Raw genomic sequence first — 22,955 nt, 5'->3', positions numbered from 1 at the left:
AAATTCAGTCTCTTGATGTGCATCACTGATAGAGATACACCCTAAGCAACTTGCAGCTGTAATTGGAGCAAAAGGTGGAACTACCAAGAATTAATTTACTCAATGGGGCTGAATAATTTTGAATGAAAATTTTTTCTGTTATTTTATTTGTTAAAGTTTAAAATAACCAATGAATTTCATTCCACTTCATGAATGTGTCCCACTTGATGTGGAATCTTCACAAAAAACATATCGTTGTTTGAAACCTGAAATGTAAGAAAAGGTCAAAAAGTTCAAGGGGGTCGTATACATTCACAAGGCACTGCATATTTCAATATAGCTCACTGTAACTACCAGCAGCAGCAGTTCCTTTAACTTTTACACAATGTGTTTATAGGCTGCTTTTTTTATCATGACTTTAAAAGCTGCGTGCATTTTAGGACAGATGCTATTTTGATTGTATTAGACATCTTTGAGACAGACCGGTGACCTTTGTAATTCTTCTACTAATAAGTTTTAATTTTTTACAATATACATAGTATATTATGATCTTTATTTATAAAAGTGCTTTTTTGGCTCCCAGGAGCTGTTTGTATCAGCCAAGGTGTGTGCACATATTTGCCATTTTGATTGTATTAGACTTCTTGAAAACAAAACTTTCTCAGATATCTAGCTGCTTTATAATTTGTATTTTTCTACACAAAAGGTATTTATTACTGTATTCATTATCACAAATTAACAACGAATGCGGTGGCACAGAGAAGCACTGTTAGCACATCTGCCTCATAGTGCAGAGGTTGCGGGTTTGATTCAGACTCTGGCCTCCCTGCGGCGTTGAGTTTGCATGTAAATATGCAATTCACAGTGTTCCAGTTTCCTTCCACATTCCAAAAACATATGTGGTATCAGGCGGATCAGTGCAGCGTCGGCAATAATGCGGACTCTGTACCGGTCCGTCGTGGTGAAGAGAGAACTGAGCCAAAAGGCAAAGCTCTCAATTTACCAGTCGATCTCCGCTCCTACCCTCACCTATGGTCACCAGCTATGGGTCGTGACCGAAAGAACGAGATCCCGGATACAAGCGTCCGAAATGAGTTTCCTCCACAGGGTGTCCGGGCTCTCCCTTCGAGATAGGGTGAGAAGCATCTGGGAGCGACTCGGAGTAGAGCCGCTGCTCCTCCATGAGAGGAGCCAGATGAGGTGTGTTAGGGTTTTCCAGGTTATCTTTATCGTAGGATTATGTTGGAATGTAGACTATAATGATTAACCAATCTTGTCTTGCTCTTACAACGCAGTAAAATAAAGTGGTTGCATTCTCTGCTTGATTGACCAGCTGCAGAGGAAGCAATCAAAGTTGTTCTGTTTCCCACAACATCGTAAAACACCCCCTGCTCTGATTTGACCAGAGGCGAGGGGGTTCACCAAACCTGTCCACTCTCACCCCCACTCTGTTTCTCCTAATAAATATGCCCTTGCAGGAGGGAGAGTCCAGACCTCCATTCGATCATCGCTGCACACACAGCAACGAATGGACTCTCCACCTGCAGGTGCCAAAAAGGACTTGCTTGTCTCCCGTGTGGTTCTTGCAAAATAAGTTGGAGTGAGCAAATCTCTAACAAGGTGGCTCGGGCATCTCATCAGGATGCCTCCTGGACGCCTCCCTGGGGAGGTGTTCGGGCATGTCCCACTGGCAGGAGACCCCGTGGACGACCCAGGACACGCTGGAGAGTCTATGTTTCTCAGCTGGCCTGGGAACGCCTTGGGATCCCCCGGGATGAGCTAGATGAAGTGGCTGGGGCGAGGGAAGTCTGGGAGTCCCTCCTAAAACTGGATGGATGGATGGATGGATGGATGGATGGATGGATGGATGGATGGATGGATGGATGGATGGATGGATGGATGGATGGATGGATGGATGATCACTTCAAATTGCCCGTGGGTGTGAGAGTGAAAGCAGATGCTTGTTGTCTCTGTGTGCCCTGTGATTGGCTGGTAACAAGTTCAGGGTGTCCCCCGCCTACTGTTCGAAGTCAGCTGGGATCGGCTCCAGCAAGCCTGCAACCCTCGTGAGAAAAAAGCAGTTAAGAAAGTTTAAATCAAGTAAAAATTGTCACTTCACCAATGCCAGTTTGGGTTGTGTGCGTACACAGGCAGCCAGAAAGGCAGGCAGGCAGGCAGGCAGGCAGGCAGGCAGGCACGCACGCACGCACGCACGCACGCACGCACGCGCACACACGCACACACACGCACTCACTCACACACACACAACTGCATGCACGCAAAAACAAATGTGTTTTTCGGACTAAAAGTTGCTCCGGAATATAGGTCGCATTAGACATAAAATGCACAATAACGTGAAAAAAACATACGTATAAGTCGCGCCGGAGTATAAGTCGCATTTTGGGGGAAATTTATTCGACAAAATCCAACACCAAGAACAGACATGAACGAGACACAATAGGCTAAACCAGGGTGTCACGGTGTCTTATGAATCTTCTGTTGCATTGTGGTCTAGTACACAATAAAGCTTTTTAAACCCTCCCCAATACGTTTACGCGGCATAAACCTTTCCCATTCCCTTAATAACCATTTCCACACTGTTGTGTGCATGTATTGTACCTTTACAGTAAATAGAAAAACTAACACAGGTTTCGACTCCTTCTGGACCGGTTGGTGCATCTTCCCTCGTGTGTGGCCGGCTGCCGCCTCCTGCACTTCAACTATGTCAAGTCCACAGTGATGAACATTGCTCATAGGCATGCCTGGCGCTGTCCCAACCTTGGACACGGGAGTGTTTTTTGTCCCATGTGCACGGCAGCCAGCCGCGCACCCTGTACTTGTCCTCAGTGAAACACATTGGTCAAAGGCATGCCACTCATTGTCGCTGTCCTGACTCTTTCTGCATGGAGGTGCATTTTTACTTTGTCACGTCTCCACTCTCGCCCTGCTGGCCGGCTGATGCACCCTCCGCGTTAGACCTCAGGGGCGCGCTTTGCCAGCACGGAACTATGCGTACTAATCGGCGCTGATCACCACCACCTGTCCCGTGTTACCCGCTAGTAGTGTGTGTATATAGACGCTGATCATCACCGGTCAGTCCTTGCTGTTTCGTCTGCTTTGACACACACACGCCTGCCACCTGAATCTCGTTTGCCTGATTCGCTACATAACGAGATGCCACCACAACGCAAGCTCGCTGACCGACTCATCGATCGTCTGGTGGATCCGCTCTACTGCCATTCTAGCCTCCCTTTTCATCTTTTCATTCTTCATTCCCTAAATAAACAGTCAATATTGCACGTTTGCCCTGCCTCATTCGTGACAGGCTGGCTGCCATGCTTCCCACGCTTGTCTTTGCTCAGAGGCATGCCCTGCACTATCAGTATGTATTTAAACCCCGTTTACCCGGCACTTTGCATTCGCGAAAGGTGAAGCATCAAGTGGTTAAGGATCACTGTACCTCTAAAATTTAAAATTTTAGACTGAAGCCATTTTATCGGCATCGGCCGATCACACTCATGGACGATCAGTATCGGCAGTGTAAAACCCTGCTTGGAACATCCCTAGTTATTATAGATTTATTAAGTGTATTTTATTGTTATTACCATAATTTTAATGCTACTTAGGGTTTGGCATTCTGGGCACACGATCGTGACATTTGGAGTCTTGTCATTGAACAATAACCACAACTAAGCCACGCATGTCGGTCCCTAGGCAAGCTGCCAGCTGGACACAGTAACTTACAAGAAGTCACAGATGAATAAAAATAAGCAAGGGGTAAGAGTGTCAACAATTTTTGTTTGATTGGTGAAAAACAAAAAAAATGAAATTCTCCCTCGACGGGGATCTTTAAAAGTCTGCTCTGGGCCCATCACGATTCATGGTTCTGACCAATCAGTGATTTTTTTTATTGCAGTGACGTGGTTTTAGTGTAAATAAAGATGGCGTATAACTAAAGTAAAAGTCAACACACCATGGACAACTGCTAAAGAGTGGATAGTGCTGAAGGGGAGAGAGTAATGTCCTCCTGCTGGTAGTCCACTGACAAAGCACGTCTGGGGAGAGGACGCTGGCGCTGATTGTTCGCCGCTTCCCCACCAGAATTAGTTTAGTTTTAGTGTTTTTTATTTTTTAGTCATTATTAAAGTTTAGTTTTTAGCATTTAGTTTTAGTGTGCAGTGTTAGGGTTTTCCAGGTTATCTTTATCGTAGGATTATGTTGGAATGTAGACTATAATGATTAACCAATCTTGTCTTGCTCTCACAACGCAGTAAAATAAAGTGGTTGCTTCCTCTGCTTGAGTGACCAGCTGCAGAGGAAGCAATCAAAGTTGTTCTGTTTCCCACAACATCGTAAAACACCCCCTGCTCTGATCTTACCAGAGGCCGGGGGTTCACCAAACCAGTCCACTCTCACCCCCACTCTGTTCCTCCTAATAAATATGCCCTTGCAGGAAGGAGGCTTTCAGATTTCATTCCTTGAGCGAGTGAACTCTCCACCTGTGAGTGTCTAAAAGGACTTGCTTGTCTCCCGTGTGGTTCTTGCAAAATAAGTTGGAGTGAGCAAATCTCTAACATGCAGGCTAAAGCGGTCGGGACGCAGTTATCAGGACTGCAACAGGCTGTAAGTTGAGCGAAGAGGCCCTGTTGGGCGGAGCTGGCGAGGAACGAGAGGATGTCCCCCCCCCCCCAAGGAATCCTGGCTAGCCTAGCCAATGGCTAACACTCAAGTTCAGTGTTCGCCAACCGGCACTATGTTAACTTACTCCATCCCCCGCTTGCTGGAGCTGTGTATTCACACCATTCCAGGGTGTGTCTCAGTCATCAAACAACTCGGACTTCTCCGCAGACCACGTTACATCCACAGAAGCACCTGTCGTAACTTTGTTTTCTCCCAACCCGTGCATAACACTGTAACATCCATCTGCTCCTCCTCCGCCCGACACCACGTCGCATGTACAACATATCGTCAGAGACCTGGCGCACTTGGATCTTATAGTAGCAACCAAGCGAGGCTGCAGTACTCCAGGTGGCCTGGAAAACATAGTGTGTACTTCACTCCAACACGGAGCGGACTCCGACACGAAACGTACACCGGGTTGCCGGGAAAACATGGATTGGAAAATTCTCCAACACGGAACGGACTGCAACACGGTGCTGACCCCGGGTGGCCAGGACAACACAAAGTGGAATACACTCCAACACAGAGTGGACTGCACTTCATGTGGCACAGAAAACGCCCCCTACCTAAACACAGCCCCACAGCCACAATCAAAATGAATCTCCTCAACATCCAAGCACTCACCCGTAAATCACCTCATCCTGGACAAAGGCTTAGACGCAATGTGCCTGACTGAGACCTGGCAACCACCGGATGTCTATCAATCCCTCAATGAAGCCTGTCCCTCTGGTTATAAATACATAACTAAACCTTGCAGCACTGGCCGTGGCAGTAGCCTGGCTGTACTCCATTGTCTTGATCTAGAGCTGTCCCCCTCCCTCTACCTGATCACTCCTCATGCGAATCCCTTGCATTCAAATGTAAACCTCCATATCCTATGATAGTTTTACCCATTTACCGCCTTCCTAAACCAAACTCTGCTTTCATTCCAGAACTACACGATCGTCTCACTACCCTCTGTACCTCCACTTCTTCTAATTTAACCATACTAGGTGATGTTAACATCTATGTCGAAACCCCCTCCCGCACCCCTGCCTCTGACCTGCTGCAACTATTGGACTGCTTACACCTCACTCAACATGTAAATGTCCCCACTCACGACAAAAGGAATACACTTGACCTTGTCATCTCCTCATCGGCCATAAGCAAACTACAAGTTCACGAAGTCGGTGTGTCTGACCACAAACTTATTCAAATCAAACTGCCTTTCCCACGCCCAAAACCCAAGCAGCAAATCTCATTCAGAAATATCAAAAACATCAACCAAGACACTATAGCACAGGACCTCCAGCTTCTCTCCTCCTCCTCTGCAACCTTTCCATCAGTCAGCAAGGCATTGGACTATTACAATAACTCTTTGCCCTAACTTCTAGGTATCCACGCCCCCATAAAAAATACAACATTCACTTTTTCACGCTCAGCCCCCTGGAACACCAGTAAGCTCAGCTTCCTGGAACACCAGTAAGCTCAGCTTCCTGCAGGTCAACAGTGACAAAACCCAAGCCATGTTAATTGGCACTCCCCATCAGATCCATACCTGCCCAATAACAAGCATCTCATTTGCCGGTCACACTATCCCCCTCTCAGCCACTGTCACCAACCTAGGTGTGAAACTGAACCCTCAACTCAACCTAGAGCCACACATAAAACATCTGCAAAACCTCCTTCTTCCACCTCAGGAATATTTCTAAACTCCGCCCCACGCTTACCCTGACGGATGCTGAGAAACTTGTCCACGCCTTTGTCTCCTCCAGGCTTGACTACTGTAACGCACTCCTCATCGGGATCCCTAGCAAGAGCCTCCAGAGGCTACAGTACATCCAAAACAGCGTTGCTAGGATCCTGATGAGGGTGGGGAAAAGCGACCACATCATCAACAGAAATCAACAGAACTTTTGAATCAACAGAACTTCAGCAAAGCAAAGTTTGCTGGTGACTACAGATGCTCTTAAGTTGCACACACTGAGGGAAAACTATCAAACTGCTATTCATCATCATGCTCTGGAGCAAAAGAATATGTGCACCATCACTGGAAGGTCATATCCAAGAAAACCAACTTTCTTGCCATTGTGGAACTTATGGTCCTGCTCCACGAGAGTTGTTGAAGCTCATTAGTTGTAAACGTAAAACAGGAGTATGTGCTTAAACCGCAGGTATCAAAGTCAAAGCCTGCGGCCAGATCATTTTATTTGGCCCGTAAAAGCAAATCATGTGACAGCTTCCATGTCATCACTAAAATCTGTACTAAAATGTTTGCCATGTGTGATAAATGTTGAGATTTTGCAAGGTTTGTATTTTTACCATTTTTACAGTAACAAACAATAATTGAACAAACTTCTATCTTATTTCAAAGCACGTAATCTATCATTTTTGAGTGTAGTATGTGACAATATGATGAGACAAACATTTGGTTTCTTTGACAACGCTTACATGCAGTCAATAATAAAGTTCCTTTCATAACACTTTGAGGTTTGTCTGCTGTTCCATTATAGTTTGTTCCAGTTTTTTTTTATCTTTAATGCTCACTGTGCTAATAGTAATTACCAGGAGGTTGACCTCTCACTTTAACCATATGAGGTTGAGACACAACTGTGGAGCCTTCTCTGCAAGATCGCGGAAGGTCTAACGACCACCTCCAGAATCCTTACTCTTACGTTGTTAGAAAAATGTAACGTATAGAATGCTAGGGCCGGCCCGCAAGGAGGTTCAATCAGGCCCGCGTTCGATCAGGCCCGCAGGATAATTTAAAAGTGAAAAAAATGCACAAAAGACGCGGAATTAATATTTTTTACAATATGCAATTCATGGATTATCCGCTATGCGGCACACTGTTTTGATCAGAGTAAAAGCCATAATAGTTTTTCAAACCTTCTGTGTCACTCCAAATCCTTAAATCCTTCAAACTCTTCGTCCTCCGTGTCACTTGCAAACAAAGCCGCTAATGATGCCGGTAGTACGTGGGGCCCTTCGTCATCTTCGCCATGCCGTGATCAATCTTTGTCCTTTTTGTAAACAACCGCCATGCCTTGCTGACGCGCCGCTGACGCGCATCTGACGCGCCGCTGACGCCTGACGCGCATCTGACGCGCCGCTGACGCGCATCTGACGCGCCGCTGACGCGCATCTGACGCGCCGCTGACGCGCATCTGACGCGCTGCTGACGCGCCGCTGACGCGCGTCGACGCGCGTCTCTGACGCGCGCCGCTGACGCGCGCCACTAACGCGCGCCACTGACGCATGCCACTGACGCACGCCACTGACGCGTCCTGCTGACGCGCGTTGCTGACGCAGATTACAGTAATCCCTTGCTACATCGCAGTTCGTTTATTGCGGTTTCACTTTTTTTTTTGAACATTTTTGAAAAAAATCACATATAAGTCGCTCCTCAGTATAAGTCGCTCCCCCCCAAACTATGAAAAAAAGAACGCAATTTATAGTCCGAAAATTACGGTAGTATCGATACTCAGGTACCTAGTATCAATAGTGTACCGGTCCAAATGTGACATGGTACCATCCCTGTTAGAAAATACTAACAGGAGCAGTCCAGAAAAAGGATGGATTAATTATTTTCTTAGGAAAGCTATGGGTATCGGGTAGTGGGGTTTATGTAAGATGAAAGTTTATGGTGTACATAGAACATAGACATGAATGAATATTTATTTAAGCTTGGTCTAGTGCAGGGGTCACCAACCTTTCTTAAACCGAGAGCTACTTTCTGGGTACTGATTATGGCAAAGGGCTACCAGCTTGACACACACTTCTGAAATAGCAAATTTGCTCAATTTGGCTTTCACTATGTGTCATTATTGTCATTTCCAGTTCACATGTAAGTGTGATTTTAACAAGAATAGCAAAAATACAGTCAAACCTTGTTTTTTTACCACAATCTATTCCAGAAGGCGGTTCAAGAAGCGAATCGGTCGAATTCCGAATCTATTTTTCACATTACAAATAATAGAAAAAAATGTAATCCGTTTCAAGACAAAAAAAAAAAAAAAACTTTAAGCATTTTTTCATTTGCGCATATTTGTACGATCGTGAAACTGCAGCGCACCGCCAAACGCGCAACCGTAGCGCGTCGCCCACCGCGCAACTGCACCGCGCTGGTAGCATTATTTTGACAGAGACGTCGCTAAAATTTAGAAAAAATTTTTAAAGTCCTGATGTACTTTCCAAAATTTAAGTGGACCTCAGTGCGCAGAAAGCTTAATTTGGTCCGATCGCGCAACCGCAGCGCGCCGGGCGCTCACTGTCGCATTGCTGTAAGCGCGTCTTTGTGTTTTATGATGGCTTTACTGCTCCCACTTGCTTTCTTTGGAGGCATGATTAGGGGTTGATACAATCCTCAACGTAACGAAAATACAATAACAACGGAGTCAGTCAGCATCAGGGCCGCGCGGTCGGGTTTTCTCGAGTCCTCCCGGCTCATCTCACGAGGTTCGACCTCTGAATTTTGTTCGGCAACCGAAGCAAAAAAATCTCGAATTTTTTGTTCAAATTCCAATTATTTCGAGAACCGCGACATTTGAAAACCGTGGTTTGACTGTAAAATAAATAGATGCAGCTCACTGACAAGTGCCGCTATTTGAGCTAATTTTAGAACAGTCCTGCGGGTGACTCATGCGGTCCTCACGGGCGATCTGGTGGCCGCGGGCACCGTGTTGGTGACCCCTAGACTCTAGGGGAGTCATGCACCACCCAAATGAAACCCTCACACACACCTTATTCCATAACGCTTGAAAACAGGGATGGAGTCAAGAGCGTCTTTCTCCACCTGTGCGTAGAAACTTTTAAGATGTGCTGGCAGCCATTGGCAGCTGTGTAAACCTGGCTCCACTGGAACACGAGTATATGGAATTCTGTGATCTGACAGGACCTGTGCAAACACTTCGCGTACCTCTGCAACACAAGATCATAAATTAAGATCTATAGACAATATCGTTTCACAGGCAAGCATCTACAATTAACAAAAGAGGCATTAAATTACTTCTGGTTGCGCTGATCTAAAGGTTCTGTACAGTATTCAGGGGTTTCCCTCAATTAAGACCTAGAAGCGGTCACCTAATTTTGGGTTGCCTTTGTTTCTAAAACCTCTGTCATCATGACAACTGTTATATGAATGGCATTGCACCTGCTGGGTGACAAGTTTGATTGTGCTAGTATATCAACAGAGGGCACCGTAAAAGTTGGAAGATTGTTCCTAAAACCACCAGAGAAAATAGCTACGAATGACGACTGTTCTACCAAAATATGAAACGGGTATGTGAAAAGATAAATATTTATTAATTTTCAAATCAGGGTTCCAAAATAAACTTTTTTGAACACCAGAAAGAGCCATGAATGACTTTTTCCCTTCCTTTTCTTTCTGTAATATGTAATACAGTATAAATCTCAAAATATCAATATTTGTTAATGACCGATTTTCAAAACATTATTAAGGACTCACGGAAGTCATGCTTTTGCAACATGATGGCATAAACACTCTTCTGAGCAAATATGTAGTAGATCCAGTTCTACCACATATAGAATAACAATAAATAGATAAAATAAATAAATTATAGCATTAGCTTACTGGTTAACTTGACTGCAGTGCTTGTTTACATGATGTGTTGATAAATATTGTGAGGGGATTTATTTTGTGACGTGTTATGTATGCATCGACAATTCTTCTGCCGTTGACATCTTTTAATTAATCAAAAAGTTTGTGGCGCAAGTAAACGCTACCTCGGCTAAAAAACTACAAATACATCCGACTGGAAAGGGGGGTGTATATCTCGTGGCTTGGAGGGAGTTGGGTGTGAAGTATCTCGTTTAGATTTAAAGAGACCGCGCCAAAATGGCTTGCTCTGAGCCACACCTCAGAGGGACCTGTGATGCTATCAAAACGAGGAATTCAGACAAAAGCATCGCTGTTCCACTTCATATAGACCACAACTGAATGAGTAAAATGTAAAACGGAAGAATTTATAAATGTGATATGTAAGCTTTAAGTCAGAAGAATGTCTCTGCCTCTTATGCGCTATTTTGTAATCGCACTGTATAATTTATTTTATAACTTCCCATAACTAGACCACATCCTGCAATGTGGGCTTAACCTAACTGTTGGCTCTGATACAAGGCACTGTTGACATCTGCTGGCAATTATGCCTCAATAAAATCATTCCCAAGCTTGATATTTTGTGAGCAACTGCATAAAACATCTACTATCCAATGCATTAAAAAAACAACAACGCAGTTTTCGAGTTAACCCGTAGATGGCGCTGAGTCAATATATTATGTGGTAGCATTTAACACGAGGGTGGGTGCAAATTGAGTGGGTACAAAAGTGTCTATTGGTGCTCACAGCTCTAGTTGTTTTTGCATTGGTATACACATGATCTTACCTTTTACAATTAATAAATTAGGCAATTTTATTTTAATTTAAGCAACAAAAAATCTGAAGAGCCTTTTGGAAGAAAAAAAGACGCAACATTACCATCTTACTTACATAGTACTTGTATGTACTGAGGTCAATGTATCCCAGCTTCATGTTAGGTCATTATGTTATTTGGTATATTTATTTTGTTGTAGAGCAGATGCTAGAGTAACCGTACAGTCTGTACGTTTATGTGTCTGTGCAACGGGACCCCATGAAAGGAGCGAGACGGCAACAGCTATACAATAGTAATAATCCTCTCCTAAAACTTAAGTGACAGAGGCAACCTTTAATTTCATCCATTTTCAACAGTACTTATCCAGCTCAGGGTCAGGGGGTTGCTGGAACCTACTCCAGCTGACTTCGGTTGGAAGGCAGACCACCCTGAACTGGTCGCAGCTAGTCGCAGAGCATGCAACTTTAAATTTGAAATCCAAAAAGGGATCGAGAGACAGATGAGAACAAAGCCAATACTTGACTTACCTTGCAATATATGAACATGTTGATGTCCATCCATATGATAAGGCAGGTGACCTGTCAGTTCTCTGAAAAGCCTGATCTGGTCCTTCAGCTCTAGCTCCACCTTAACACAAAAAAGAAAACTTAAGTGGGAAACATAATATACCCCAGTTAATCACATAGATCAGGGGTTTTCAACTGGTTTTGTCCAAGGGACCACCCTTATAACCAAGAAGCAACTTGGGGATCACTGCTTTGGCGAAATATTATTTTATTTTGCACCGAAGGTGGATAGACCTATACAGGCTTTTTATTTGCATCTACTTTGGGAATCTCAGCAACATTTGATATAATTTGGATGGGTAAACGATTAAAAAAAAATTGCTGGAAAATAAATCTAGTCTAAATAATGAATCTTTTTTATTTTTATAACTGTTACAATTATTTTCCATTTGTAGCGGCACGGTGACGCACTGATTAGCACCTCTGCCGCACAGTTCAGAGGGTGTGGGTTCGATTTCACCTCTGGCCCTCCCTTTGTGGAGTTTGCATGTTCTTCCCGTGCCTGCATGGGTTTTCTCCGGATACTCCGGTTTCCTCCTACATCCGAAAAACATGCTTGGTAGGCCGAATGAGCACTCCAATTTGCCCATAGGTGCGAGTGTGGACAGTTGTTCGTCTCTGTGTGCCCTGCAATTGGCTGGCAACAACTTCCGGGTGTCCCACGCCTACTGCCGGATGACTGCTGGGACAGGCTCCAGCATGCCTGTGACCCCCTTGGGGACAAGCGGTACAGAAAATAGATGGATTTTCCATTTCCAATTTCACGGACCACCTTCAATACCTCCACAGACCACTACTGGTCAACCTACAGGGATTGTCAACCGGTGGTCCGCGGTTTATATGCAGTCAATATTCGAGTTAATGCCAGAATTCGTGTCTCTGAAACAATTGGAATTAACGAAACATGCCTTAATGGACAGAGGTGCTTGCTCATTTAAATGGCCCGACTGAAACGGTGAAGCACATTGATGTCATGGTGCAAATAGACGTTGTATCTGTTTGTTAATTTCTACTATAACTAAAACTATGAGAAGAGATTTGTGTCAAAATTATTCACACAAATACAATCGCAATTTTATGTGTTTGGATCAACAAATATAATTGCGAGTTTCACATTTTTCCCGATCCACAAATTACATTTGTGATTATCACGTTTCTTTTCTTGTATGGATTTATTTTTAGTAAACATTCAATCCTGTGTGTGAATTTCCAAATATATTTGGAGCATCATGCCGTTTTCAAGACCCACACAACACACACACGCACGCACACACACACACACACACACACACACACACACACACACACACACACACACACACACACACACACACACACACACACACACACACACACACACACACACACACACACACACACACACACACACACACACACACACACACACACACACACACACACACACACACACACACACACACACACACACACACACACACACTATGCCGCTTTGTGGGCAAAATGGGGGTTCCACCGATCCCCCACTCTGTGTGTGACAGACTGACTGACCGATCAACTACATAAACAAAAAAAACACACATCTAAAAAAATATCTTACCATGTATTTGATTGTTGAATAACATGTTACTTATTCTGTGTGTGCTTATACCCTACCACACCCAGTAAAATATGATTACTGTGTAAGTTTATTTTATGCGGCCATAGAACACAATATTTTGAAGGCCTTCGAAAATTGATCAAAATCCTCAAAATGGCTGGTAGAGGTACTGGCTCTGCCACGAATGGCTGGAATTTAAACAACCATCAGAAACAATTATCTGAATGAACAAGAAAATAAATTTGTGAGGCTTCTCCTAGTACCTGTTCCATACTTAGCTGATGTCGTTCCAGTGCCTGACGGAAGCCCATCTTTCCATGGAAGAAACCACGCTCGTTGACGAGTGTAGAGGCTGCTCGGAGGCTCTGACACACTGGTATACCTTCTGATAGGTTGGCATGGAGCCCAATTGGGATGCTGTGTCTGATAGAAAAAGTCCATTAGTTCTTTTTCAACCTCAGTGTCAATTCAGACTAAACTTTCGGTTTTTTTCCCCTAACTTTCTGCCTTCACACACATTATTCTATGCCATTGACTTTATCCATCTATTTCATTTCTTGCACTTTATTTTCCGTACAATTTCTTCAACATTTTTCAACTGATTCTTACCGTTACACCTTCAACGTATTCCAAAAATTCATGCCACGGGCGTTTGCATTTTTCTCATTCCAAAAATGTCCCAAAATTCACAAAGTTTTAGCCAAAATTTCACTTCTCATCCTCCCAAACTATACAGCTTATGCCTACTGATTCCAAGAATTCACCCTCACCAAAAATTATACATTGTCCCCATTACAAGACCCACAAATATTTGGACTCATTCAGTTTTTCCCATCTAATTTCTACATTTCGTGGCTGATTCATGCTGTTCCAAATTTAAACTATTCAGCTCATGCCTCCTAATCTTTCACAATATTCCATAAGTTTTAATTCTGACTATTAGTCTTCACATGCGCTCTCTCCAGAAATTCCATTCTCTAATTACCGTATTTGCCGGTGTACAGGTCGACTCGGTGTATAAGTCGACCCCCTAAAATTCGACGGAAATTTACGATTTTATGATATATCCTTTGTATAAGTCAAGCTCAATTGTTGCATTATATTAAACTTCAAAATTCAATATGCGAAATTTATTGACGAAATGTGTTCAAATTCCGGGAGGCCGTGCGCATGCGGCTGTTTATAAGCACCGCGGAGGAGATCCCAGCCGGCGAGCTCGCGCACGCCGCCCGGCACCAACGGGAGGCCGGAAATAGCTCCAAGCCGAGCGGATCGGCACTTTATAAGCACCGCGGAGGAGATCGCGGCGCCTCATTCGACTTCCAGCGGCCGGCGAGCTCGCGCACGCCGCCCGGCACCAACGCGAGGCCGGATATAGCTCCAAGCCGAGCGGATCGGCACTTTATAAGCACCGCGGAGGAGATTGCGGCGCCTCATTGGACTTCCAGCGGCCGGCGAGCTCACGCACCCGCCCGGCACATCCGGGAGGCCGTGCGCACGCGCCAAGTGGCCGAAAATAGCCCCCGCCGAGCGGATCGGCTGTTTATAAGCACCGCGGAGGAGATCGCGGCGCCTCATTGGACTTCCAGCGGCCGGCGAGCTCGCGCACCCGCCCGGCACATCCGGGAGGCCGTGCGCACGCGCCAAGTGGCCGAAAATAGCCCCCGCCGAGCGGATCGGCTGTTTATAAGCACCGCGGAGGAGATCGCGTCGCCTCATTGGACTTCCAGCGGCCGGCGAGCTCGCGCACCCGCCCGGCACATCCGGGAGGCCGTGCGCACGCGCCAAGTGGCCGAAAATAGCCCCTGCCGAGCGGATCGGCTGTTTATAAGCACCGCGGAGGAGATCGCGGCGCCTCATTCAAATTCCAGCGGGCCGCGCACTCGCGCACGCCGCCTGGTTCAAATTTTCTAAGTGCAACGCACAATGAGATGCATGAGAAACGGCCTTGGTTACCATCACATTTGAAGCGATGAATACGAAGTTAAATTTTATGACTCGGTGTATAAGTCGAGGTCGATTTTTTTCGGTCGATTTTGGATCGAAAAAGGTCGACCAATACACCGGCAAATACGGTACTTTTGTTTTTGTTTTTTATTATATGTTTACAAATAGGATTCCTGCTCATTCCTCCTCTCTAAGCAACAGGTCTGCCCAATCGAAGAAAATTACTGAGTCATCATTTCAGTGGTCAGCGGTTCAAAAACGTTTTTCGTCTCGAGTACCCGCTAAACGTTTTTGTCAAACTGAGAATCCCTTCACTCTTACATTTTGATGATTCTCTGAAAATGACACAACTGGCTATAAAATTAAAATAATTTCACTTAAAAACTTAATTTGAACAGTAAATTCTTAGGCATCATCTTTTATCAAATTAAACATTAAAAATATGCTGTTGCATTCCGGCGACATCATTGTGACAAATGCTACCCTAGAGCGATAGCTCCCTCAACAAGTAAAATATTTCGCCCCCGTAAAAATGGAAATAAAAATGGAATAAATAAAATGAAAAAAAACCTCCGTGAGTCGTTACCTTATCGTGGTGGAGGGATTTAATGATCTAGGAGCCATGTTGTCAGGGGCTTCATGCCCCTGGTAGGGTCACCCATGGTAAAAGGGTCCTAGGTGAGGGACCAGACAAAGCAGGGATCACAAGAACCCCTTATGATGAGAAAAATAATTGGACTTCGTTTTCCCTCGCCAGGACGCGGGTCACCGGGGCCCCCCTCTGGAGCCAGGCCTGGAGCTGGGGCTCGAAGGAGAGAGTCTGGTGGCCGGGCCTTTGCCCATGGGGCCCGGTCGGGCACAGCCCGAAAAGAAGATGCGAGTCCCCCTTCCCATGAGCTCACAACCTGTGGAAGGGGCTAAAGGGGTCGGGTGCAAAGTGAGCTGGGCGGCGGCCAAATGAGGGGTCCTTGGCGGTCCAATCCCCGGCTGCAGAAGCTGGCTCTTGGGACATGAATGTCAGCTCTCTGGTTGGAAAGGAGCCCGAGCTGGTGTGCAAGGCAGAAAAGTTCCGACTAGACATAGTCGGACTTGCCTCCACACACAGTTTGGGCTCTGGTACAACCCCTCTTGAGAGGGTCTGGACTCTCTTCCACTCTGGAGTTGCCCACGGTAAGGGGCGCCGAGCAGGTGCGGGCTGGGCGCCTGCACATTGGGGTTCACCCTCCGCCTTTGGGTGGGGGGACGGGTCCTGACTGTTGTTTGTGTCTATGCACACCAAATGTCAGCTCAGAGTATACACACTTTTCGGAGTCCTTGGTAGAAGTGCTGGAGAGCGCTCCTTCTGGTGACTCCATCGTTCTGCTGGGTGACTTCAATGCTCACATGGGCAATGACAGTGAGACCTGGAAGGGGTTGATTGGGAGGAACGCTCCCCCCAATTTGAACCTGAGCGGTGTTCTATTATTGGACATCTGTGCTTGACACGGATTGTCCGTAATTAACACCATGTTCAAGCATAAGGGTGTCCATATGTGCACTTGGCACCAGGGCACCCTAGAGTCTAGGGTGGGCAAACATTTTGACTGGCGGGCCGAATTTGGTTCTAAATTTAGACCGGGGGGCCGAACCAGGAGCAGATGGATGTAGTGTTTGTGTGAAGTAATAGAAATGACATGTAAAGGTTAATTAAATGTTTGTACTTTGAGTAGGTAGTAAAGCATGGATATTCAAAAAAATGTTTTAGAAAACAAATGCATTTATTAACAGCATTAAAAAATGTTTCACCAAAAAACTACTATCAGTGATTCTCATTATATACGACAGTTATTATGAATAATAGTTTCCATCACTTCAGCGCCTGCTGTAAAATTTGTTGCGGTAATTCTTAGGATAGAGCCGAGGTGTCGGTCCGTTAACCTAGATCTGTGACGGGCTTTGTTGACGTTCATGTGGCTGAACGTCTGCTCACACATGTAGGTTGAGCAAAATTGTCCACTCTTTTTTTAAACACTCGGCACTCAGTGTCCACCTTTCTTTTCCTCAGGCCACTCATTTTAATGGAAGGATTCCAGGGGAAGGTTTGTGGGTGGCATCAGCGTAAAACTATCTGAAAGCTCAGCACGGGAATTACAAGAATGCTGACATCACAGCCCACACTCGAAATTCGGCACTGATGGAAATAGAGCGCGGAGTGCACCCGGTCCGTACTACTTGGTATGTACACACACTTATGACTGCGCACCGAGCTTTCTAACATGGCTTCTGGGAGTAAATGCATGGGCAGGCGCTTCCCCATCTATTGGGGAAACAGTAATTGCAGAGAAAATGACCCAAAAAAAAGTTTAATAATACAATTTATTCAGGTTTGGCGGGCCAGATTAAACGGCCCCGTGGGCCGGATGTGACCCGCGGGCCGTAGTTTGCCCATGGCTGTCCTACACCACAGTTCGATGATCGACTTTGTAGTCGTGTCATCAGATTTGCAGCCGCATGTTTTGGACACTCAGGTGAAAAGAGGGGCGGAGCAGTCAACTGATCACCACCTGGTGATGGGTTTGCTCCGATGGTGGGGGAAGATGCCAGTCCAACCTGCCAGACACAAACGTACTGTGAGGGTCTGCTGGGAACGTCTGGCAGAATCCCCTGTCAGGAAGAGCTTCAACTCCCACGTCCAACAGAGCTTTTCCCACGTCCCGGAGGAGTCGGGGGACATTGAGTCCAAGTGGACCATGTTCCTTGCCTCCATTGTTGAAGCAGCCGACCGGAGCTGTGGCCGTACGGTGGTCGGTGCCTGTTGTGGCGGCAATCCCCGAACTCGCTGGTGGACACCGGCGGTAAGGGATGCCATCAAGCTGAAGAAGGAGTCCTATCGGGCCGTTTTGGCCTGTGGGACTCCGGCAGCCGACGGGTACCGGATGGCCAAGCGGAGCACGGATTCGGCGGTTGCTGAGGCAAAAACTGGGCGTGGGAGGAGTTTGGCAAGGCCATGGAGAACAACTTCCGGAAGGCTTCGAGGAAATTCTGGTCCACCATCCGGCGTCTCAGGAGGGGGAAGCAGTGCACCATCAACACTGTTTACAGTGGAGATGGCGTGCTGCTGACCTCAACTCGGCACGCTGTGAGTCGGTGGGGAGAATACTTCGAAGACCTCCTGAATTCCACCAACGCGACATCCATTGTGGAAGCGGGACCTGGAGACTCTTTGGTGGACTCTCCAATTTCTGGGGTCGAAGTCACTGAGGTAGTTATAAAACTCATTGAGGGCAAGGCCCCAGGGGTGAATGAGATCCGCCCAGAGTTTTTAAAGGCTCTGGATGTTGTGGGGCTGTCCTGGCTGACACGCCTGTACAGCAGTGCATGGACATCGGGGATGGTGGCTCTGATTCCCCTCTTTAAGAAGGGTATGTTCCAACTACAGAGAAATCACAGTCCTCAGCCTCCCTGGTAAGGTCCATTCAGGGGTGCTGGAGAAGAGGGTCCGTCAGGAGGTCGAGTCTCGGATTCAGGAGGAGCAGTGTGGTTTTGGTCGTGGCCATGGAACAGTGGACCAGCTCTATAACCTTGGCAGGATCCTCGAGGGTTTATGGGAGTTCGCCCAACCAGTCCACGTGTTTTGTGGACTTAAAGAACGCGTTCGACCATGTCCCTCGGGAAGTTCTGTGGAGGGTGCTCCCCCACGTTGAGAGGAGCCAGATGCCTCCTGGACGCTTCCTTGGGGAGGTGTTCCAGGCATGTACCACCGGTAGGAGACCCCATGGGTCGACCCAGGACGCGCTGGAGAGACTATGTCTCTCAGCTGGCCTGGGAACGTCTTGGGATCTCCCGGGATGAGCTGGTCGAAGTGGCTGGGGAGAGGGTAGTAAGGGAGTCCCTCCGAAAGCTGCTTCCCCCGCGACCCGACGCCGGATAAGCGGAAGATGGATGGATGGATGCATGGATAAAATGAAAAAACAAACATAGTTGAGATAGAAGGGTGATTAGGGGAGAAAGGGTACTATAAAGAAAGGCACTGCAGAAGACCCTGTAACCAACGTAAATGCAAAGAACAGCAATCTGACGCGGGATGCTGAGGCCAACGCTAACTATCAAGATAATGATGGAGTGGGCCTGGTTAAAGTTTACGAGGAGATATGGGGAAATTGTGATCACTTCTTTCCGTGACGTAGTCAGGCTGATGTGTCTCAAATTATTTTTTCCTGCATTTTTTGAAGTCTTCCTGCATTTAGTCCGCTCCTTCTCCACACAGTCCGCCATGTGTGACCCTGTACATCTCAAAGCCGAGTGGCAGCGGTATGAGGGTATTTATGTTATATTGCATATATGATGTTTAAGAAATCTGCAAAGTGGTTGAGTGATGTGAGGAGGAAAGTGAAGCAAAGAAAAGAAAGCCTGAATTGAGTGGAAGTAAAGAGGGTGAAGACAAAAGTTAAAAAGAATTCGGGCCTGGCAGGAGGTAAATTGCACAATTGTAATGCTGATGAGGTGGCAGAAAGGTGGCCTAAGCTTTACTGAACACCTCGCTGAGGTCTTGGTAGCAAGAAGGAACACCAGAGAGGTCGGGAGGCAAACAGGTAGAGTGAGAGTCCATTGCGATGATGGCTCCTTTCAGGTAGTTTAAATGGCACTTTGAGCTCCACTTCCGCACAACCCCAGTCTCCGAGTCGATAAGGAGATTATGTTGCCTCAGCCAGGGATGACCGCGGATGACGGGTTAGGCCAGCACAGATAACAGGTGAAACTGGATGGTTTCTTGATGATTACCGGAAAAGAACATCATCACTGGAAAGGTGATGTGGCTGACTATGATGCATCCGTCGAGTGTGCCGCAGGAATGGGTTCAGGCAGGGACAGCTTGCTGATCCGCAGCTTCCAAGCGAGGTTGATGTCCATAATGTTGGCCTCTGCTTTGGAGTCCACCAATGCGGACAGATTGTGTGCTTTGTCATTGATCAGTAGACGAGTTGGGAATAATGTCTTGCGGGAACGGAGGCCGTGGTCGAACTCGCGCGGATCTATCTCCCTGACCTCGTGTGAGCTCCTTCCTTTTCACTGTGCCCTTCGTCTCCACAATAGAGGCAGAGGCTGGCGTGCAGTCGCCGCTGGTGCTCATCAGGAGGGAGGGAAGCCTTACAAAGCTCCATCGGCTCTGCTCGGTCCGGCCAATCTGCTCGGGGAGGACCCTGAACGGTGCGGTCACCCAGCTTCCGGGTTCTGTCCTGAACCCACGTTGAGTGACGTGGACTCCTTTCACCACCTCTGGATGCGGCGATCAATGCGCATCGTCAGCTCCGTGGCTTCATCTAGCGACGCGGGAAACTTGTATGACATAAAAAATATCGACTATCAAGGGTACTATACAAACTCCGATCGAGCAGCTCCCACGATGCCTCTGCGACGGAGGAGCTGACATCAAGACTTTGATCATTTTCCGAGCGAATGACTCAAAGGAAGCGCAGGTGGGCGTTTGCTGGTCGAACTCTGACGTCCACCATAGGAGGGCCTTACCGGTGAGGTGCATGATGGTAAATCCCACCTTGGCTGTGGGTCGCCGTCAAATCGCTCTGGATTTCCCACCGGAGGTTCCGAGCGCGCTGGTCGTGATTTGGTCAGTTCGTTCTGTGACAGAAAAAAACGAGCTGGACAACCAAAGAGCAAGACGGAATCGTGGTCAGTGATTGGTCGTTCGGTCAGGGCTGGCTGTGTTCAGGCTTGGTCGTTGGACAGGCACTTGGTCAGGGCTGGCGACGTTCAGGCTCGGTCGTTGTATGGGCGCTTGGTCAGGGCTGGTGGCGTTCAGGCTTTGTCGGTCAGTACACGGTGTCAAGTGGCATGATAGTTCAGATGGTGCGTAATTGGGTATTGGATTTGGCCCAGGCAAATTGGCTATCCTAAAACATGTAGTAAATCCAAATTTCAACAGATGGTGTTAAAGCTTGACATAGGGGTGACCTGATGGGAACTGGAGATCAATAGCTAAATTGTTAGTGACTAGAGAAACACCACCTGTTCTGAATTACACATAGCAACACACAATTTTGGATGACTATTTTTGGTACTTTGCTTTACCATAATATAATCTGTAACAGTTTGAGCGATATCATTAAAGTTAGAAATACCCATGATCATAGTTATGGTTATGTGTTAAGTTGACCATTACTACACAACATGTATGCGTTATTATTAGTGTTGCAATGTTTAATCGATATCCAACATATATTTAACATTCTTGTTCCATTTACACATTAATGTATTGAGGGTTGAGTAAGGACAAAGAGACAGCAAGGGATGAGTATTTGGTGGAAGGCTTGGGTCCCACGCATGGGCCTGACCTGGTCACCTCATCTGGTTGAGGCCCAGGCAAGATGCTATTTGGAGGAGGACTGCGGATGACTCATGAGCCTGCCCCTGAGGTCATCTCGAGGCCCGGACAGCATGCACCTGCAGTTTATTTTAGAAGCATAAGAACATATGACCTAATTGAAGAATACTGGCATATGACCTACGTACAGCCTATATAAGGTTCGTTCCGAACGAGAGAATATCTTCCCATCAGGGCTTTGCCCCTGCGTGCTGCTCGTGAGCCAAGAATGCTGTTTGGACGAAGATAGATTTTTAATTCTTTTTGAGATTAGCCCAAAATCCGTTAAGATGAATTTCTAGTGTCTTTAAATTGGACGATGTCAAATTTTAAGCTTCGAGATAGGCGAGGGGAAAGCGGCTCCTGAGGCAGCAAAAGGGAGACGCCATATTAGGGCATTGGCTTTCTTCTCAAGCCAGACCTACCTTTTTGAACAAGATACGGATTTTTGGAACAAGGAGAACCGATCCCTCGATTTATTCCACCAAATAGCATTTTATACCTATTGTCTCTTTTTCCTCTTTTTGCTAGTTTTACAATCGAGAGAACTTTGAGACTGAATAATTTTGCTCTATTGAGATTGGTCAGTGGAATTATTGTTGTTTGTTCAAACAATTGAGACTTGTAATTATTTTTCTTACTTATTCATTAAATTTCTACTTTATGATCATTTCATTTTGAGTAATGATTATTTGGATCTTTTAAGCTCTAAATCTCTTTTGTTTCTCTCTCAGTCATATTTTGAAACCGTTCAGATTTTTTTAAAGTAAAGACAGCTTTTATCCTTAACATCGGGAGTTGTCAGATTTGGTTCGAAATAGTTATCTTAAGCTCAGCTAGTGTGACTCTGCGCTAGTGTAAATTAACGAATCCTTATGGTTTTAACAAAGACAGCTTAAAGACAAAGACAACGGTCCTCCCACACAACGGGACCTCCTGCAGCACAATCTACATACTCACCTCCTCCCACAACTGCTCTATCCACACCTCCATCACCGTGGTCACCGACTCTCTCTCTTGCAGAGGCCGCGCCCGCACTCCAGATCCGCGAGGAGGAAGTGCGCCAGATGTTCCGGAGACAAAAGATCAGGAAGGCACCGATCCCAGACGGCGTGTCACCTTCCTGCTTGAAAGTCTGCGCTGAGCAGCTGGCGCCCACCTTTGCACGGATCTTCAATCGTTCCCTGGAGCTGTGTGAGGTGCCCTCGTGCTTCAAGAGCTCCACCATCGTTCCAGTGGCCAAGAAGCCCGCCATCACAGGTTTGAATGGCTATAGACCTGTCGCACTGACATCTGTGGTCATTAAATCTTTCGAAAGGTTAGTGCTGAACCACCTGAAGGATGTCACGGGCCCCCTGCTTGACCCCCTCCAGTTTGCCTGCCGGGCAAACAGGTCGGTGGGCAAACGTACGCCAGGATCTTGTTGTGGACTTCAGCTCGGCGTTCAACACCATCGCTCCTGACATCCTCCAACA

The 22,955-nt window shown here is 46.5% G+C and overlaps 1 protein-coding gene across 8 annotated transcripts in view; it reads right to left on the bottom strand.

Moving 5' to 3' along the window:
- Positions 1 to 22,955, bottom strand: part of ydjc (YdjC chitooligosaccharide deacetylase homolog) — a 94,792-nt gene that overhangs the window by 49,655 nt on the left and 22,182 nt on the right. For 2 of the 8 annotated variants that reach the window (XM_049762425.2, XM_049762423.2), the window contains exons 2-7: positions 21,452 to 21,560; positions 19,884 to 20,738; positions 15,709 to 15,796; positions 13,439 to 13,598; positions 11,558 to 11,657; positions 9,381 to 9,558 (exon numbers count right to left, since the gene is read on the bottom strand). In XM_049762425.2, the coding sequence (XP_049618382.1) occupies positions 9,381 to 9,558; positions 11,558 to 11,657; positions 13,439 to 13,598; positions 15,709 to 15,746 (476 nt within the window). In that variant the 5' untranslated portion in view covers positions 15,747 to 15,796; positions 19,884 to 20,738; positions 21,452 to 21,560. Of the gene's footprint in view, positions 1 to 9,380; positions 9,559 to 11,557; positions 11,658 to 13,438; positions 13,599 to 15,708; positions 15,797 to 19,883; positions 20,739 to 21,451; positions 21,561 to 22,440; positions 22,806 to 22,955 lie in introns of those variants that run through there. The other 6 variants (XM_049762427.2, XM_049762422.2, XM_068650308.1 and 3 more) reach the window with 5 other exon arrangements.

The sequence above is a fragment of the Syngnathus scovelli genome, chromosome 3 (assembly GCF_024217435.2).
Source record: "Syngnathus scovelli strain Florida chromosome 3, RoL_Ssco_1.2, whole genome shotgun sequence".
NCBI lineage: Eukaryota > Metazoa > Chordata > Actinopteri > Syngnathiformes > Syngnathidae > Syngnathus > Syngnathus scovelli.
The sequence above is the reverse complement of the archived record's forward strand: the minus strand, read 5'-3'. Positions and strand labels throughout refer to the sequence as shown.